The sequence below is a fragment of the Hippoglossus stenolepis genome, chromosome 2, assembly GCF_022539355.2.
Source record: "Hippoglossus stenolepis isolate QCI-W04-F060 chromosome 2, HSTE1.2, whole genome shotgun sequence".
NCBI lineage: Eukaryota > Metazoa > Chordata > Actinopteri > Pleuronectiformes > Pleuronectidae > Hippoglossus > Hippoglossus stenolepis.
In genome coordinates this window covers 3,500,001-3,514,125 of record NC_061484.1, presented here as the reverse complement: position 1 = coordinate 3,514,125, position 14,125 = coordinate 3,500,001, and the positions used below count along the sequence as shown (strand labels likewise).

General features: G+C 42.3%; 1 protein-coding gene across 1 annotated transcript; it reads left to right on the top strand.

Annotated features, from left to right (window-relative positions):
• Positions 1-2,453: 2,453 nt before the first annotated feature.
• Positions 2,454-14,125, top strand: scrn2 (secernin 2). The gene is made up of 9 exons (XM_035182475.1): positions 2,454-2,761; positions 4,189-4,351; positions 5,166-5,347; positions 5,776-5,975; positions 7,134-7,349; positions 8,021-8,186; positions 9,610-9,790; positions 12,798-12,954; positions 13,751-14,125. Exons 2-8 carry the CDS (start codon positions 4,190-4,192, stop codon positions 12,948-12,950), a joined length of 1,260 nt encoding a protein of 419 aa, XP_035038366.1. The 5' UTR covers positions 2,454-2,761; position 4,189; the 3' UTR covers positions 12,951-12,954; positions 13,751-14,125.

The window sequence follows — 14,125 nt, the reverse complement described above, 5'->3', positions numbered from 1 at the left end:
CAAGAATTCACCCAACTTTAATTACACTGATTAGCCAACATGTGATCCAGAGTGCTGGCAAAATGCAGTGGTGTGCAGTGTGGTTTTCACTGTGCCATAAACTGTGTCCCTCTCAGACTACAAAATAATGAACACCTCTTAAAAACATATTTCTTTGCTGCTTTTACATTTTTGTCTTTGAGATCAATGAACAGCAGAGACACAGACATTCTGATTCATAAGCGATGTCTCAATTCTTGGTTTCATCCTTTGGAGGCCGCATTTGAAGGTCGATTGCGTCACAGCGGTGTGACGAGACTGTCCTATTTCGAAGGCTCCTGCAATTGCAGTCAACAAATGCGTCCTTCCGTCCCCAAGCAATAAGCAAGATCCAACCGTTGGATAATTTTCGGGCCAACATATCCGCACTGGTGATGAAACTAACAAGCTAGCTATCTTGGCGGCAGAGCTGCAATTAGTGCAGCTGCTCAAAACAGCTAATGATGCAATGGTAAGCCCAGGACAAGCCTATGAGGCAATTACAAAATCCTTCATTGACCGGACCATCTCCTTTTGGTTTGGCCTCCACGGTTTTGGCCTTTTTTTGGCCTTTGTGGACCACGTAGGCCGTGTCCTTTGAAGGAGACGGCTCCTAAATTGTTATTCCCTGCTAAACCCTGATGACATGCATGAGCAGGGTTACTTATAAAACTTATGAAAGCTCCTTCCAAAGCAACACAACACATGCTAGTACAGTTTTACAGTCGAACATGACTAGTAAACTGAATTTAAAAAAGGTTTTAACTCTGGCAATTGAACATGTAAACTTGTTTACTTAAATGAATCCCAGGTAAGAGGTTTGTCCCACACATTCAAAGCAACATTATGGACACTGGCTTGTAATAGGGAGAAAGTAGCCTCTTTCATTCATTTTCATGTTTATGCATTTTATGCTCATTTTAAGTGAGCATTGGTGAGATCTCTCTCTCATGATAATACCGATACCAAATGACAGTCAGTGTCTTAGACTGCCAGAATACTGCCTTCTGATTTCCAGAATAAAGCCAAACGCATTTCTAACATCCCAACCCTACTTTGTAATGTGCCTTGAGACTTGAGTTATTATTGGGTGCTAAACACATACTGAACTGAAACTGAATTGATTTTTATCACTTAAACATACTTAGAAATAATTAAAAACAACATTCATCTCCTTAATTCCAAACACAGTTTGACATGTTTGTTACAGTGACAGCACCTCTAGTTCAGGAAGCTGGGGATCAAGAGGAATATCCACCATTCTGCTGTTTCATTCAGTGAGTGAGAGACTCCATGGTCGGAGCTCCATTCAAACCATAGTTATACTTTCATTTCTGAACATGAAATCTGTTTGAATGTTTGGACTCTGAGCTTACTAGAATTACTGATTAATGAAGTGACCACCCGAGGCTTCAGAGGCCACTGAGCAAAAAGTGCTGATTTAAGTAACACAGACATGAACTCATGAGTTCAAGTGAAGCTGAGGTCCAGCAAAAATGGTGAAACAAATATTTTGCATTTAATTACACTTTTATTACCTCTGCCAAGGTGGTTATGTTTTTGCCTCTGTCAATTCATTGGTTGGCTGGTTGGTTTGTTTGTTTGTCAGCAGGATTATGCAAAATCTACTGAACGGATTCCCACTAAACTCGGTGGGACACGAGCATGGGACACGGGCCAAGAAAAAACTTTTTTTGTGCGGATCCAGGGACAGATCCAGTATTTTTTCCCATCACATTCTTTAACATGCATGGTACTTGTTGAGAAAAATTAGGGATATTTAGGGAACTTATATTTAGACTGTGTGCAATTTGGTGCAGCTTGATTGACTTTAAAGGGATGGTTCACCACAAAATGAAAATTGCTTCATTATTTACTCAGCACTATGCCAATGGAGGGGTGGATGAAGTGTTTGAGTCCACAAACACAACAGCTCAGCAGCCAAATCCAATACAATTGAAGTATTGGTCCGCTGTGATCCACGCGCGAACACGGCTCCAGAGAAGGATACCAGGGGACATTTAGGCTAAAACACGGTGTAAAAGACGCTGTTTCAAGTCAAATTTGAATGCCGGGGTTTACGGACACTTGGATGACACCACACGAGCACTATGGAGGCATGCTGGGTTATTTCAGTTTTTTTTTAAACGTTTGATGAAGTGGTCATCATTTACTTCTATTGTATTGGATTTGGCTGCAACACTGTTTACCCCTGAAACTCCAAAAGTGCTTTGTGGACTCAAACACTTCACCAACCCCTCCATCAGCATTGTGGTGAGTAGATAATAAATACATTTTCATTTTTGGTGAACTATCCCTTTATGGGGACTGTTGGGTGATATGAGCTCCGCTGAGTGCCGTTCTAGTTCCTACATGCAGAAAGGGGAACTCTGCTGAGGGCAGACATAATGACTTTAAATTGCGCAGGATTATAAAAACTTCCCGGGTGTAGCAGAGAGTCCCTTGAACTTGGGTGCAGTGCTAAGCCTGATAATCAGCTATTGAGTGGTGTTGCTGTCCTGACCGACACACAGACTCATGATGAGGAGCTACCTCATGGCTCGGCTGCGCTGTGGCTTTCCTCCCAGGTGTGGGGTGGACGCAGTGAGACGGTGAGCTGTGCTTGTGGCCAGACGAGACGAGACCTTTAAGTACAGACCTTTGGATCTCTCCGTCACGTGACTCTATCTCCAACCTGCCTGCTCCGCGCCGGCCGTCCGCTCCCACCACTGACAATAAGAAGGTAAACATTTTCTACAGCAACACGCGCGCACGCACACACACACACGCACACACTAGCTGTAGATGACACACTAATATCCCGCAACTTCACCCCGTCGCCCAGTCCCCGGTGAAAGGCGACATGACGCGCGGGGGAAGAGGCGTCGCTGCTCCGGGCAGAGACGGGCGGTGACAGCGGGGATCACACCGCTCACCCGGGCCTCGTCTCCGGCATGAGCCTTCTCACGCCGAGCTCCACCACGGGAACCATCTCTGTATAGGCGCACAGACGAGGGCGACATTATTTCCGGGCTGAAAGCGATTTTGTGGTCGCAAAACGCGAGACGAGAGCGTTAAAGGAGCAACGTGGCGGTGGGATTTGTGGAGATTACAGTGGGTGAAGCGCTGCCTCCTAATCCCAGTGTGGAAGGGATGGCTGCAGCTGACGCTCTGCTAAGAGCCGGGTGGGGAATGGAAGGAGACTCTTCCTCTTCACTCCACACATGCACATTGTGGTCTGAAAGGGTGGAGGCTCACACACTGGATGTCAAACACACTGTCAGACAGATTAGTTGGAAGTCAGAGGCCTAATATGAGCTAGTTAGTTGGTTGAATTAGTGCTTATTTTACATCCCATTAGTTTTAACTAGAGCTTTTTATAAACAGTCTAAGGTGCATATTGAAGTTAGAGAACTTTGTGTTCATTCTACCTGGTTTATCTGCAGTGAAGATTTTATTTAGAAAAAATTATGAAACTGAATTTGCCTTATAACTGTTCACATGTGTGGCTTGTACATGAGTTCAGATGAATAACTTAACTGGTGTTACATTGTATGTCGACTATTTTAGAGGTCTGTATCCAAGTGCACAACTTTTCAAAATAAAAGCTCTTTAATTCAGCTCGATATAAAGCATGGCAGCAACTAAACTAACGTGATATTACTTCATAGACCAATTTCCAAAGAGGAAATTGTCATGTGTCATGACAGAGATCAGCATCCGTCTCACCCGAAATTGTCTGCGTCAAACTGATATGGTGAAATAAAAATATTCCAAATATATGAAATTATATTGTGGTGATTTTGACCTGTGGTGTCACCAAGTTGTGTACCACTGCTGTAGTTTATCTGAGGATAAAGAAAAACACATGTTTAACTATGTCCACTGACATACGGCTCACTGCCCCGACCCCACATATTAATATTAAAAGGATCAGATGTCTGAATCGTACTAAATTTGACACTGATCTTCCCTGGGCTATTATAAATACACATGCCTAGTGTGAAGCTGATAAGTGGAAGGGTTCGTAACATGCATTCCATATACAGACAGATAGAAAGACAAACAGACATTTGTGGAATTAGTAGGTAGATTCCTGTCCCCAGAGCCAGTGAGACCTCTGAGTGTTCACCCACTTAACTTGTATCTTTTACTGTTTCTCTGTTGCAGGATGGCAGAGGCTCCCATGTCATGTGATTGTTTTGTTTCCTTGCCCCCTGGTTCTCTGGATGACCATGTGGTTTTTGGGAAGAACTCGGACCGTCCTCGAGATGAGGTGCAGGAGGTGGCCCACTACCCTGCAACATCTCACCCTCCAGGCTCCATGCTGGAGGTAAACGACCCTGGACCGCCACTGACTGTCCCGCAACACCACCACTGCTGCCTCTGCGGCTCATGCATAATTTCCCCTGACACCTACACTGCAAACTTCAAATGATTTAAGACATAAAAAGATTTTAATTATATATCAGCTGAGAGCATTAATGCATCGGTATTCAAAATGTCTGAGACTAGTTGAAAGCGGAACATCATGTAGAAATATCCTGTTTAAGTAACTTAAATCACTGATGAAATTTGTTCTTATTTTCTGCCTCTGTCTTCTAAATGAGTCTTTTAGCTCAGTAGAACTAATGAGATCAGAGTCACTGAGCTTCACATAATCTGGGAAAGTTATACAGTTTGTCACCCAGTGCTGGTATGCCCCCTTTTTCCCAGTTAAAAAGGTTTTTGGGTTTATCCTCACTCTAGTTGAGGGTTAAGGGCAGAGGATGTCACGCCTTGCTAAGCGCTGTGAGGCAAATTATGATTTGTGAATATAGGCTATACAAATACAATTATAATAGATTGATTGTTATTTTACACACTGTACACAGTCGCCTACCTGCAACTCTTTAAATATTTGTACTTAAATACAATTATTTTCCTTCCTCTGCTTTGTTTTCTGAACGTAACTAATGAATACTCTTCTCTACACATAGTTGTGTTAAAATGCATTTGATTTTATCAGCCATGCCCTACCTTGCCTGCTGCAGGTCGTGCACATGACTCTGAAACCATCTGTGAACTCTAATATGACTTTAGTATAATGAAAAGCATTCTTCTCTCAGTCCCCCTGTATCTGATGTTTGTTTGTTTTTTACCTGCAGTGCACATACATCCAGATCCCTCAGGTAGAGCAGACTCACGCTGTCGTCCTTAGTAAACCTGCTTGGATGTGGGGCGCAGAAATGGGAGCCAATGACCAGGGAGTCTGTATTGGGAATGAGGCGGTCTGGACCCGAGAGCCCATCTCCCCCGGAGAGGCCCTGCTGGGTATGGACCTGGTCCGGTGAGCACCAGACATCTTTTACTATTGTAGTTATTCAAAAAACGATACATGGCTCATAAGCAGCTTCAATTTTAGCAATAAAGAAAAATACAGTTTGGATGATGTAAATTCAGGGGAAGTATGAATTTGAGCTTTTAACAAAAGGGTGTGTGAATTGTCACAAGCATGTTATGACAGGTAGTGAGTACTGGAACTGTAGCACTTATCTCTTCATCTCTGTGTATAAAACTAATCATCCAGTGTAAACAATGTGTAAACATCGCCAAGCAACTCAACCGATCTCTTGTTTCTATCTAATACATAAAAAACGTTAAAATATTTTGCCGTTAGTACGTTTTTAACCTTTGTAACAACATAACTGATGATTCACAAAGAGGAATCCCTAGTGTTACATCTTGAAGTAACCCGGCATGACTTTTGATTATCAGACTGGGGCTGGAGCGTGGTGACAGTGCCTGGGCAGCGCTGACCGTCATCACAGGCCTACTGGAGCAGCATGGCCAGGGGGGACAGTGCAGGGAGGATCCTCAACCCTTCTGCTACCACAACACCTTCCTTCTGGTGGACCGCAACGAGGCCTGGGTCTTAGAAACTGCTGGGAAGCTGTGGGTGGCACAGAAGGTCCGAGGTGAGGATGGAGGGTACCTGTGTAATCTAGACAACACATTTTTGTATATGTGCTGATCTGTTTATTTACTTGTATAGTACTGAGAGCAGAACCAAAATATCTTTACAGTTTAAAGACCTTTAGCCTGTTGTTTAATACATGGCTTGTAAAAACCTCAGATATGTTGCCTCCTCACACTGAACACATTTGAGCGTTCTGTTTTTGTGTGTGTTTATGTGCGTCATCAAAAGAAATATTTTGTTTGTGCAGATTAGAGATCAGTTGTTACTTGTTAACGGATTGTGTGTGCGTGTGTGAACATGTGTCTTAAGTAATTTCTGCAGGTAAAACATCTAAGAGGTTGAGGTTAATGGTAAATAATGAGGTCTAATCTAAACACAGTATCTAGCTGGGCTGTGTGTTGTTTGATGTTTATACTGTGTGTGCAGCATCATCTCCTGCTGTTGAGTCAACTTTAGTTATAAAGCTCAGGTTCACACAATTGTCTGAAAGGGCTTTATGAACCTTTACAGCACATGACAGCTTTTTCCCATTTTCTAAATGAGCAACATTTTATGAAAACCTGCAAAACCACAAACTACAAAGAAGCAAGGACAAAAGATAACAGAAGATTATACAAAAAGAGCTGAAACACTGACTGACAGCTCAAGGGTAACAAAGATCTTCAGATTTACTTTGAATGGGGTGATTTATTATTGTCACAAGACAAGACTCACTGTCAGTTGTTGAAAATAGTTCTCAGTAAATTTGCTATTTACAAATCTTTGACACACATTTTCTAAAAACTACAGTTCCCACTTTTAGAGTCTTGTAGGGTCTACGTGGGAGGAAGCCAGAGAACCAGGACAAAACCCACACAAACAAGGGTAGAACATGCAAACTCCACAATTAGAGACTCCAGCCAAATTGGGATTCAAGGCGGGACCCTTGTAGATCTTCCTGAGGTTTTAATATTTTCATTATAGAATTTTTGGGGAAGTCTAAGGACACAGGGTGACGTATACTGTGCCGACCGTTCAGCCCCTTGAGGTTAATTTGTAATGTATGATAAATTGTTATTCAGTTAATGTTGACTTGAGACTTGTACCTGCTTTACAAAACCAAAGTTGGGTTATGACAAAGCGTCATCACTTACTAACAGCCCCCTGCTCCTTTCAGAGGGTGTCAAGAACATCTCCAACCAGCTGACCATTGGGGATGAGATCAATGCAGAGCATCCAGAGCTGCGAAGCATGGCGCAAGCTCAGGGCTGGTGGGACGGCGAGAGGGAGTTCAACTTCTCTCAGGTGTTCAACCCTGAGAACCCACCTGCTCGGATGGAGCTGGCCAAACAGCGTTATAAGGGAGGCACAGAGCTGCTCCAGCAGCATGATGGTGAGAGTGGTCCACTACTACGGAAATCCCAGGATGTCCAAAGGCATTCTAGGCAATGTTTTTGGGTTGTCTGTCCTTCTGTACGTACGTCTGGTTACGGTGGACTCATGAAGTATGTTTATGTTTTTCTTGAACATAATATCTTAAGATCTGCTTGAGGGAATGTCAAGTGTGGTACAAACTTTCACTTGGACTCAAAGATGTAATGATTCGATTTTGGTGCCTGGAGGTCAAAGGCCAAGGTCAGAGTGACCTCACGTTCCTGTGAATGTGATATATTAGGACTGCCCTTAGGGAATTTCATTGCATCTGGCACAATTCAATTTGACTCATGGAACTGATTAGAATTTGGTGGTAAAAGGTCAAGGTCATGGTTGCCTCAAAAAACATGTTTTTAGCCTCTTGAGTGTGATATCTTAAGACTGCCCGAGGGAATTTCTTTTGATCAGTTGTCACTTGGACTCAAAGATGAAGTGATTACATTTCAGTGGTCAAAGGTCACAGTGACCTTATATGAATCTTTAATACTCTGTGTTACGGTGACTGTAAACGGCTTATTATTTGCATGACTTCCACTTCCACTGTCATAATCAGAAAACGTTGTAAATTTGATGTTTCAGACTTTTAATTGAAATGTTAAGTTATCCACTCTGTGTCATTTCTGGTGTCAGGCTCAGTGACAGCAGAGGTGATGATGTCCATTCTGAGGGACAAGCCCAGTGGCATCTGCATGGACTCTGAAGGTTTCTGCACCACAGGCAGCATGGTGTCTGTTCTGCCCAGAGACTCCAGCCTACCCTGCATCCACTTCTTCACTGCCACCCCAGACCCCTCCAGGTTTGTCACTGACTAACCTAAGAATTCCTCTAGACCGTAAAAAAAACTATAATGACCTGCATCACAATTTATTTTTATTCACACATTGTACTTTATCTGGAAAATCACACTATAACTGGACGAGGCCTTCTTTTACTCTCAAATAAGCCTCAGTTCTTCATTGCATGGAAAGATGTTGGAAACATTCCTCCTGTGACATTCTGGTCATTGTTGACGTGACTGCGTGACAGATTTTGTGCAGATTAGTCTGCTGCACATTTAAGCTGTCAACCTCCTGTTCTACCACCTCCCAAAGGTGTTCAGTTAGATCAGACCAGGTGACTAGAGGGGACACTGAAGTCACTGAACTAGTTTTCATGTTCATAAAACCAGCTAGAGGCACTTTGTGACATGGTGACATGATCATTTACTGTTATTAGGTTTACAATGTGTGCCAAGTAAACATTCCTTGCACCATTATCCCACAACCACCACCCTAGACTGTTCAACACGGCAGATTGACGTCATGGATCTTTACACTAAAATCCATTTTCCAGTTCTGGTCATTTCAGATCAAGGTGGGGCGTGTGGTTCATTTGGATGCTTTTCTATTATCCACAGTTGTACAGAGTGGTTGTCTGATTTAAGTCAGCTCCAACAGGTCTGACCAGTCTCATCAACAGTGCGTTTCCGACTACTGAAGTGCCGCTCGCTGTATGTTTTTTTGTGTTTTAAAACCATTCTAAATTTAGAGATTGTTGTGTGTGAAAATCTCAGGAGAGGTTTCAGAAATACTCAAACCAACCAACCAACCACCAACAATCATGTCAAGGGTGATAACTGAAGCCCCTCACCAAAAATTGGCCGATTTGATAATTCTATGAATAAGCAGTTGCTCCTATTTAAGTACTATATATATATATCAGTTCCCATACACAAAGAAAGCAACCATCTCACAAGTGTTGGACTCTTCATTCTTATATTCTAAATTCAGTTGCATACTATAAACATGCAAACCCTTTCCATAGTGGCTGCATTTCTGAGGCTCTGCCTGAGGGAAAACTGCAATGTAAGTGATGTGTTGTACCTTTGTGGCATCAGAAACAAAGCTGTTAGCTTGAGCAGAAATAGTTAATCAAATAGACAATGAAAGGTCGAGACAAAACTTTGATTAATGGCTTTTATAAAGATTGAATGGTTGTTGCAAAGATGTAAAACACATGTTAACAGAATACTGCAAAAACATTTATTTAAAACACATCAGAAATATCATTTACGAATCATGATGTATCCATATGTTATGAAAGTGTTTAAAACCTAATATTCTTTCCCACTTCATCTCCGTTTTTCTCACATTCTGTCTTTTGGGTGGATTTTCTTAGTCTTTCGTTTCTCTCTTTCCTGTTCCTTTCCCTGTTAACCGACCCCACCTGCACCCTACTAGGTCTATATTCAAGCCTTTTATCTTCTCGGACTGTTCTGCTCCAGTGCCGAGGGTGGTCTCCCCACAGTTCGGCCCAGACGACCCTGTCAGGAAGCAGCCACGCTTTCAGAGCCAGGTAGACCGCAGACATGACCTGTACAAGGCTCACCAGGTGGCGCTCAACAACATGGAGACCAATCCGGTGGGTATGATTCACAATCTTATGTAGGTCAACGATTGTCCAGTGCAGACCCTCGGGAAGCTTGACAACCACATTCATTTCATATAAACTCAAAGCAGAATCTTTCTCTTACCGAGGAGTGGAACTTGTTCAGTTGTTGTTGATAGATTACAACAAAATGGCAGAGCACAGGAGGGCCACTCCCAGCAGTGGACAGGACCTCACAGTTAGAGCAGACAAGACACACGGCCTCATGAGTGTAGACTAAACATAAACACACTACAAGTACACATTCAAAACCAAAGAGCAGGGTTTAAATCACAACTACACTGCAACCAAACACCAACAGGAGAATACTGGCAAGTCAGTGCTTCACAACAGCTGACAATCCTGTTTTAGAATGACTTGTGTGTTTTGTCAGCTCAAGGCTGGACAAAGAGACCACACATGAGTTTTAACTAAAAATAAGTTAATCTTAAAGAATGGAAAAGGAAGTTTAAATGTAGAAATCAGACTACAACCAAAAAACAACAACAAATGCTGTGGAAATCATGCTGAAATCATGTGGGGGTGAAATTCTGACTGAATGCCACTAGCTGATAAACCCAGACCTGGGGCCTCATTTATAACTGTTGCATACGCATCTGTCAGACCCCATTTTGTGCATACGCCACTTCTCACGCAAACGTTGGGATCTATAAAAACAAACTTGACAGTGTGCGCACTTGTATGCAAACTCAAACCCATGCGTACGAACATTTTGGAGTAAGGAAAGTGGCGAGGCAGATGTGAGGAGGTGAACTGAAGCCAGATTATTGATCCACTTCATAATCCACATTAAAAGACAACAGCGTTATTTGTGCTCGTGCAACATAACTGTTCCATAAGAACCTTCAATTGAAAAAGATATTAAACAACTTAGAGCAAAGTATGGTAGCATAGCATAAAAAATAAACAAATTAATAGTTTTTATAATATCTTCTATAAATGTGCCTGTTTCACCAAGTACAACTTAAGTTTTCATATTATTTGTGTGTGCGTGTGTGTAAAACCGCTGCAATGAACATGTTTGTGCTGACCAGGCGCATAGAGCACACAGAGCAGCTGGAGATCTCTTACAAGAAATGAATAAACTGTGTTCACCTTTAAACTTCAATTTCCAAATGATGTCCCAGAGTGGAGGTTAAGATCCCACTTATGTGTGAAGTAATCGGTCCAATTGCTGTAAACTTAAATACTGCGGTGACACTCGTGCGTAATGCTGTGTGATGGATGCACTGGCACTGATAGAGGAGTGCGCGTATAGAAGGATTTGTAGAAACGAGTGTTTAGCGACTATAATGATGACTGACTCATCAGCTGATACAGATTCCAGAGAGCTGTGATCTTGGTTCTTTGTTTTGAACTGAGTCCAGTATTTCACAGACCGATTCAACGGTACAAACACAAGTACTCACCACTCTGGGATAATTAGCTGAAAGGTCTGTGTGTGATACAGTTAACACTGCATAATTGTTACTGTTCTTCTTAAAGCCCCTTTCGGGAATAAAGTGTTTCTGTTAAATTTTATAGATTAAAAACATTGCAGCTGTCTTTGAATTTCATAATCCTGTACATTTGGTTGATTAAAATACGTACAGGACATAAAAAAGATCCTGTGTTATTTCAGGCACTGTCCTCTCTGTTGTATTCACTCTCACTCACTGCATTAACCACAACAGCACGTTACCACTCAGTGCATTTCCTTTTATGAATGACATCACTGATGTGGCCACCAAACAATCTGTCTTTCTTCACCTCCACCTCACTCACAAGCTCCTCGATGTCAGTGTTAAAAGGTTGAGCTATCCTCTCCTTACTTGATGCCATGATTCTCCATAAAAACCGATTGGTCAGCAGGTTAATTTAATATTCATGAGGTGCTCTGCATTGACCATTTATGGTTGAATGTGGGTGTGTAGGGGGCGGACTTTGAGGCAGATCAACGTACGCACGTTTCCTGTTGGGTTGAAACATTGCCTTCAGGTGTGTGCGGGCATGGTTTTATAAATGGGAATGTTTTTTGCGTACGCCATTTTCCGCCTTCCCTTTATATATCACATTCCAAATTGAAACATGCGTACGTGAATCTGCCACAAAGTCCCCCCTCTACACGCGTACATTCAACCATAAATGGTCAATGCAAAGCACTGCATGAATATTAAATTAACCTGCTGACCAATGGGTTTCTCTGGTGAGTCACGGCATCAAGCAATGAGAAGAAGAAGCGAAACTCTCTGACCCCGACATTGAAATGTTTGTTAGTGAGGTGGAGGTGAAGAAAGACAGATTGTTTGGTGGCCACAGCAGTGATGTCACTAATACAGAAAATACACAGATACACTGCTGCTGTTGTGGATAATACAGTGAGTGAGAGTGAGTACGATAGAAAGAACGTTGCTTGAAATAAAAAAAAATCCAATTCAGAGGTGGAGGCAAAAAAAGAATCGCTTCACACTGTGGGATTGTGAGGTAACTTGTTGCATCGCCTGTACGTATTGTAATCATCCAAAACGGCAGGATTATTAAATTCAGAGACAGCTGTGATATATACAATTTTACAGAATTGTATTGTTATTTAATGATTAAAAGAGGCTCTACACAGAAAGGTAAATATTAAACAGTGTTAATCATACCACAAAGTGCACTAGCTATGAAAATACTACGGTCAGTGGATTACTCTGTAGTTTATTTAGGGTACTGTATATAATCAAATTGTAACAAAACAAGTGGCTGCTGTTTAGAGCAGCCAGACTGTGTATTAACCCAGATTAGCTTGTAGAGGAAATGGAGGTGTGTGTATCATTACATCTACGTCCCTCACTACAGTCATCACGTTGAATTAGACTAAGGTTGGGTTCTTTTACATGTACATTGATATTACATTGAAATAATATTCCATACAAGGGCATTACCATAAATTGGTTTGAGCAAATACAAGTGTTACACAGTTTGACATCTCTGTGTCTGTCTTTTTCTCTCTGCACAGGACGAGGGCTCAGCTGTGTATGAGATTCTCAGGGACCTGGAGTCACAGTGTCTCAGTGAGATTTCAGCCATGCTCAGTGGAGACATACCAGCAGAAGAACTGGGGGACTTATTTTTCGATTGCGTGGACACAGAGATTAAGTTCTACCAGTGAGGAGGTAGGAGGCTTGGAGACTTGTACAGTGGGAACGTGGTTACAGTGATCACGTTTGTCTGGGCCAAATTGATCACTATAAGCCGTTGATTACTATAACCGAATTGCGTAGCTTCTGTATGATAGTCCCTGAGGGAAAGGTAACAGCTGTTTTTAAGATAGGGGCGATATATCACATTGCCAACTCGCACTCTCTCTCTGTCTTGTGCGGACTCGCAGAGACACACACACACACCGACACCAACTCAGCTGACGTCTCTGACCCGCCACAGTTTAAACGTTGATATGTTTGAAATGACGCCGCAATATCATCACCGATCACCACATAATGATCGATCCTTTTCTTAAATGAGTATAATATTTCTTCATAGCTGCGGGCATTCATTCATTAATTCAGCACGTCCTGATTCTAATATCTCTCTCTCTCTCTCTCTCTCTCTCTCTCTCTCTCTCTCTCTCTCTCTCTCTCTCTCTCGTGCGCTGACACAGGCACGCGTACACACAAACAGTGTCATCGGACACAAGTGTAAACTCAGACTAGGTAAAAACATTTAAAAATAGACAATTCATTCTAACCGTCTGCCAGTGTATTTCTGGCACAGTTGAAGATTTAAGCACATATAACAGACACAACATAGGTAGTCTTTGAGATCATTAGTGAGTAATTTGCTAATGTTTTAATTAAACTTCTCGATCTCCACATGCTGAGAGATAGATATCCCTGTGTGGAAGTGAGAGTGTCTCCAGTGAAGTGAAGTCAGCGTCTAACGTGTGCTGTGTCAACCTGTCCTCTCTTACAGTGCCCTCAGGTGGACATCTCGCACACTCGCTGAGGAGAAGGCCCTGGGATCGTCAAAAACTCTTGTGTTCCTTGTCTTCGATTGGCCTCAGCCTCACTCACACAACACACATGCCTGACACCATTCCATCATTAACACAGACTAAATGTCTCATGTGATTGGAGCATATTTATCAGCTGTATCACCCAGGGAGCAATGACTGCACCTCATTAGTGAGTATAATGATGTAGATTTCACAGGCGCATATGTAGAGCTGTGTGACGTTGTACACATACTGTAAGATTTAAGATTCTGTTTGTCGCTGCAGATGATGGGGCTGTCATTTGTTTAATGGCTTCCTGTCGGGAAAGATCTAATAAAAGAATGTGCATAGTC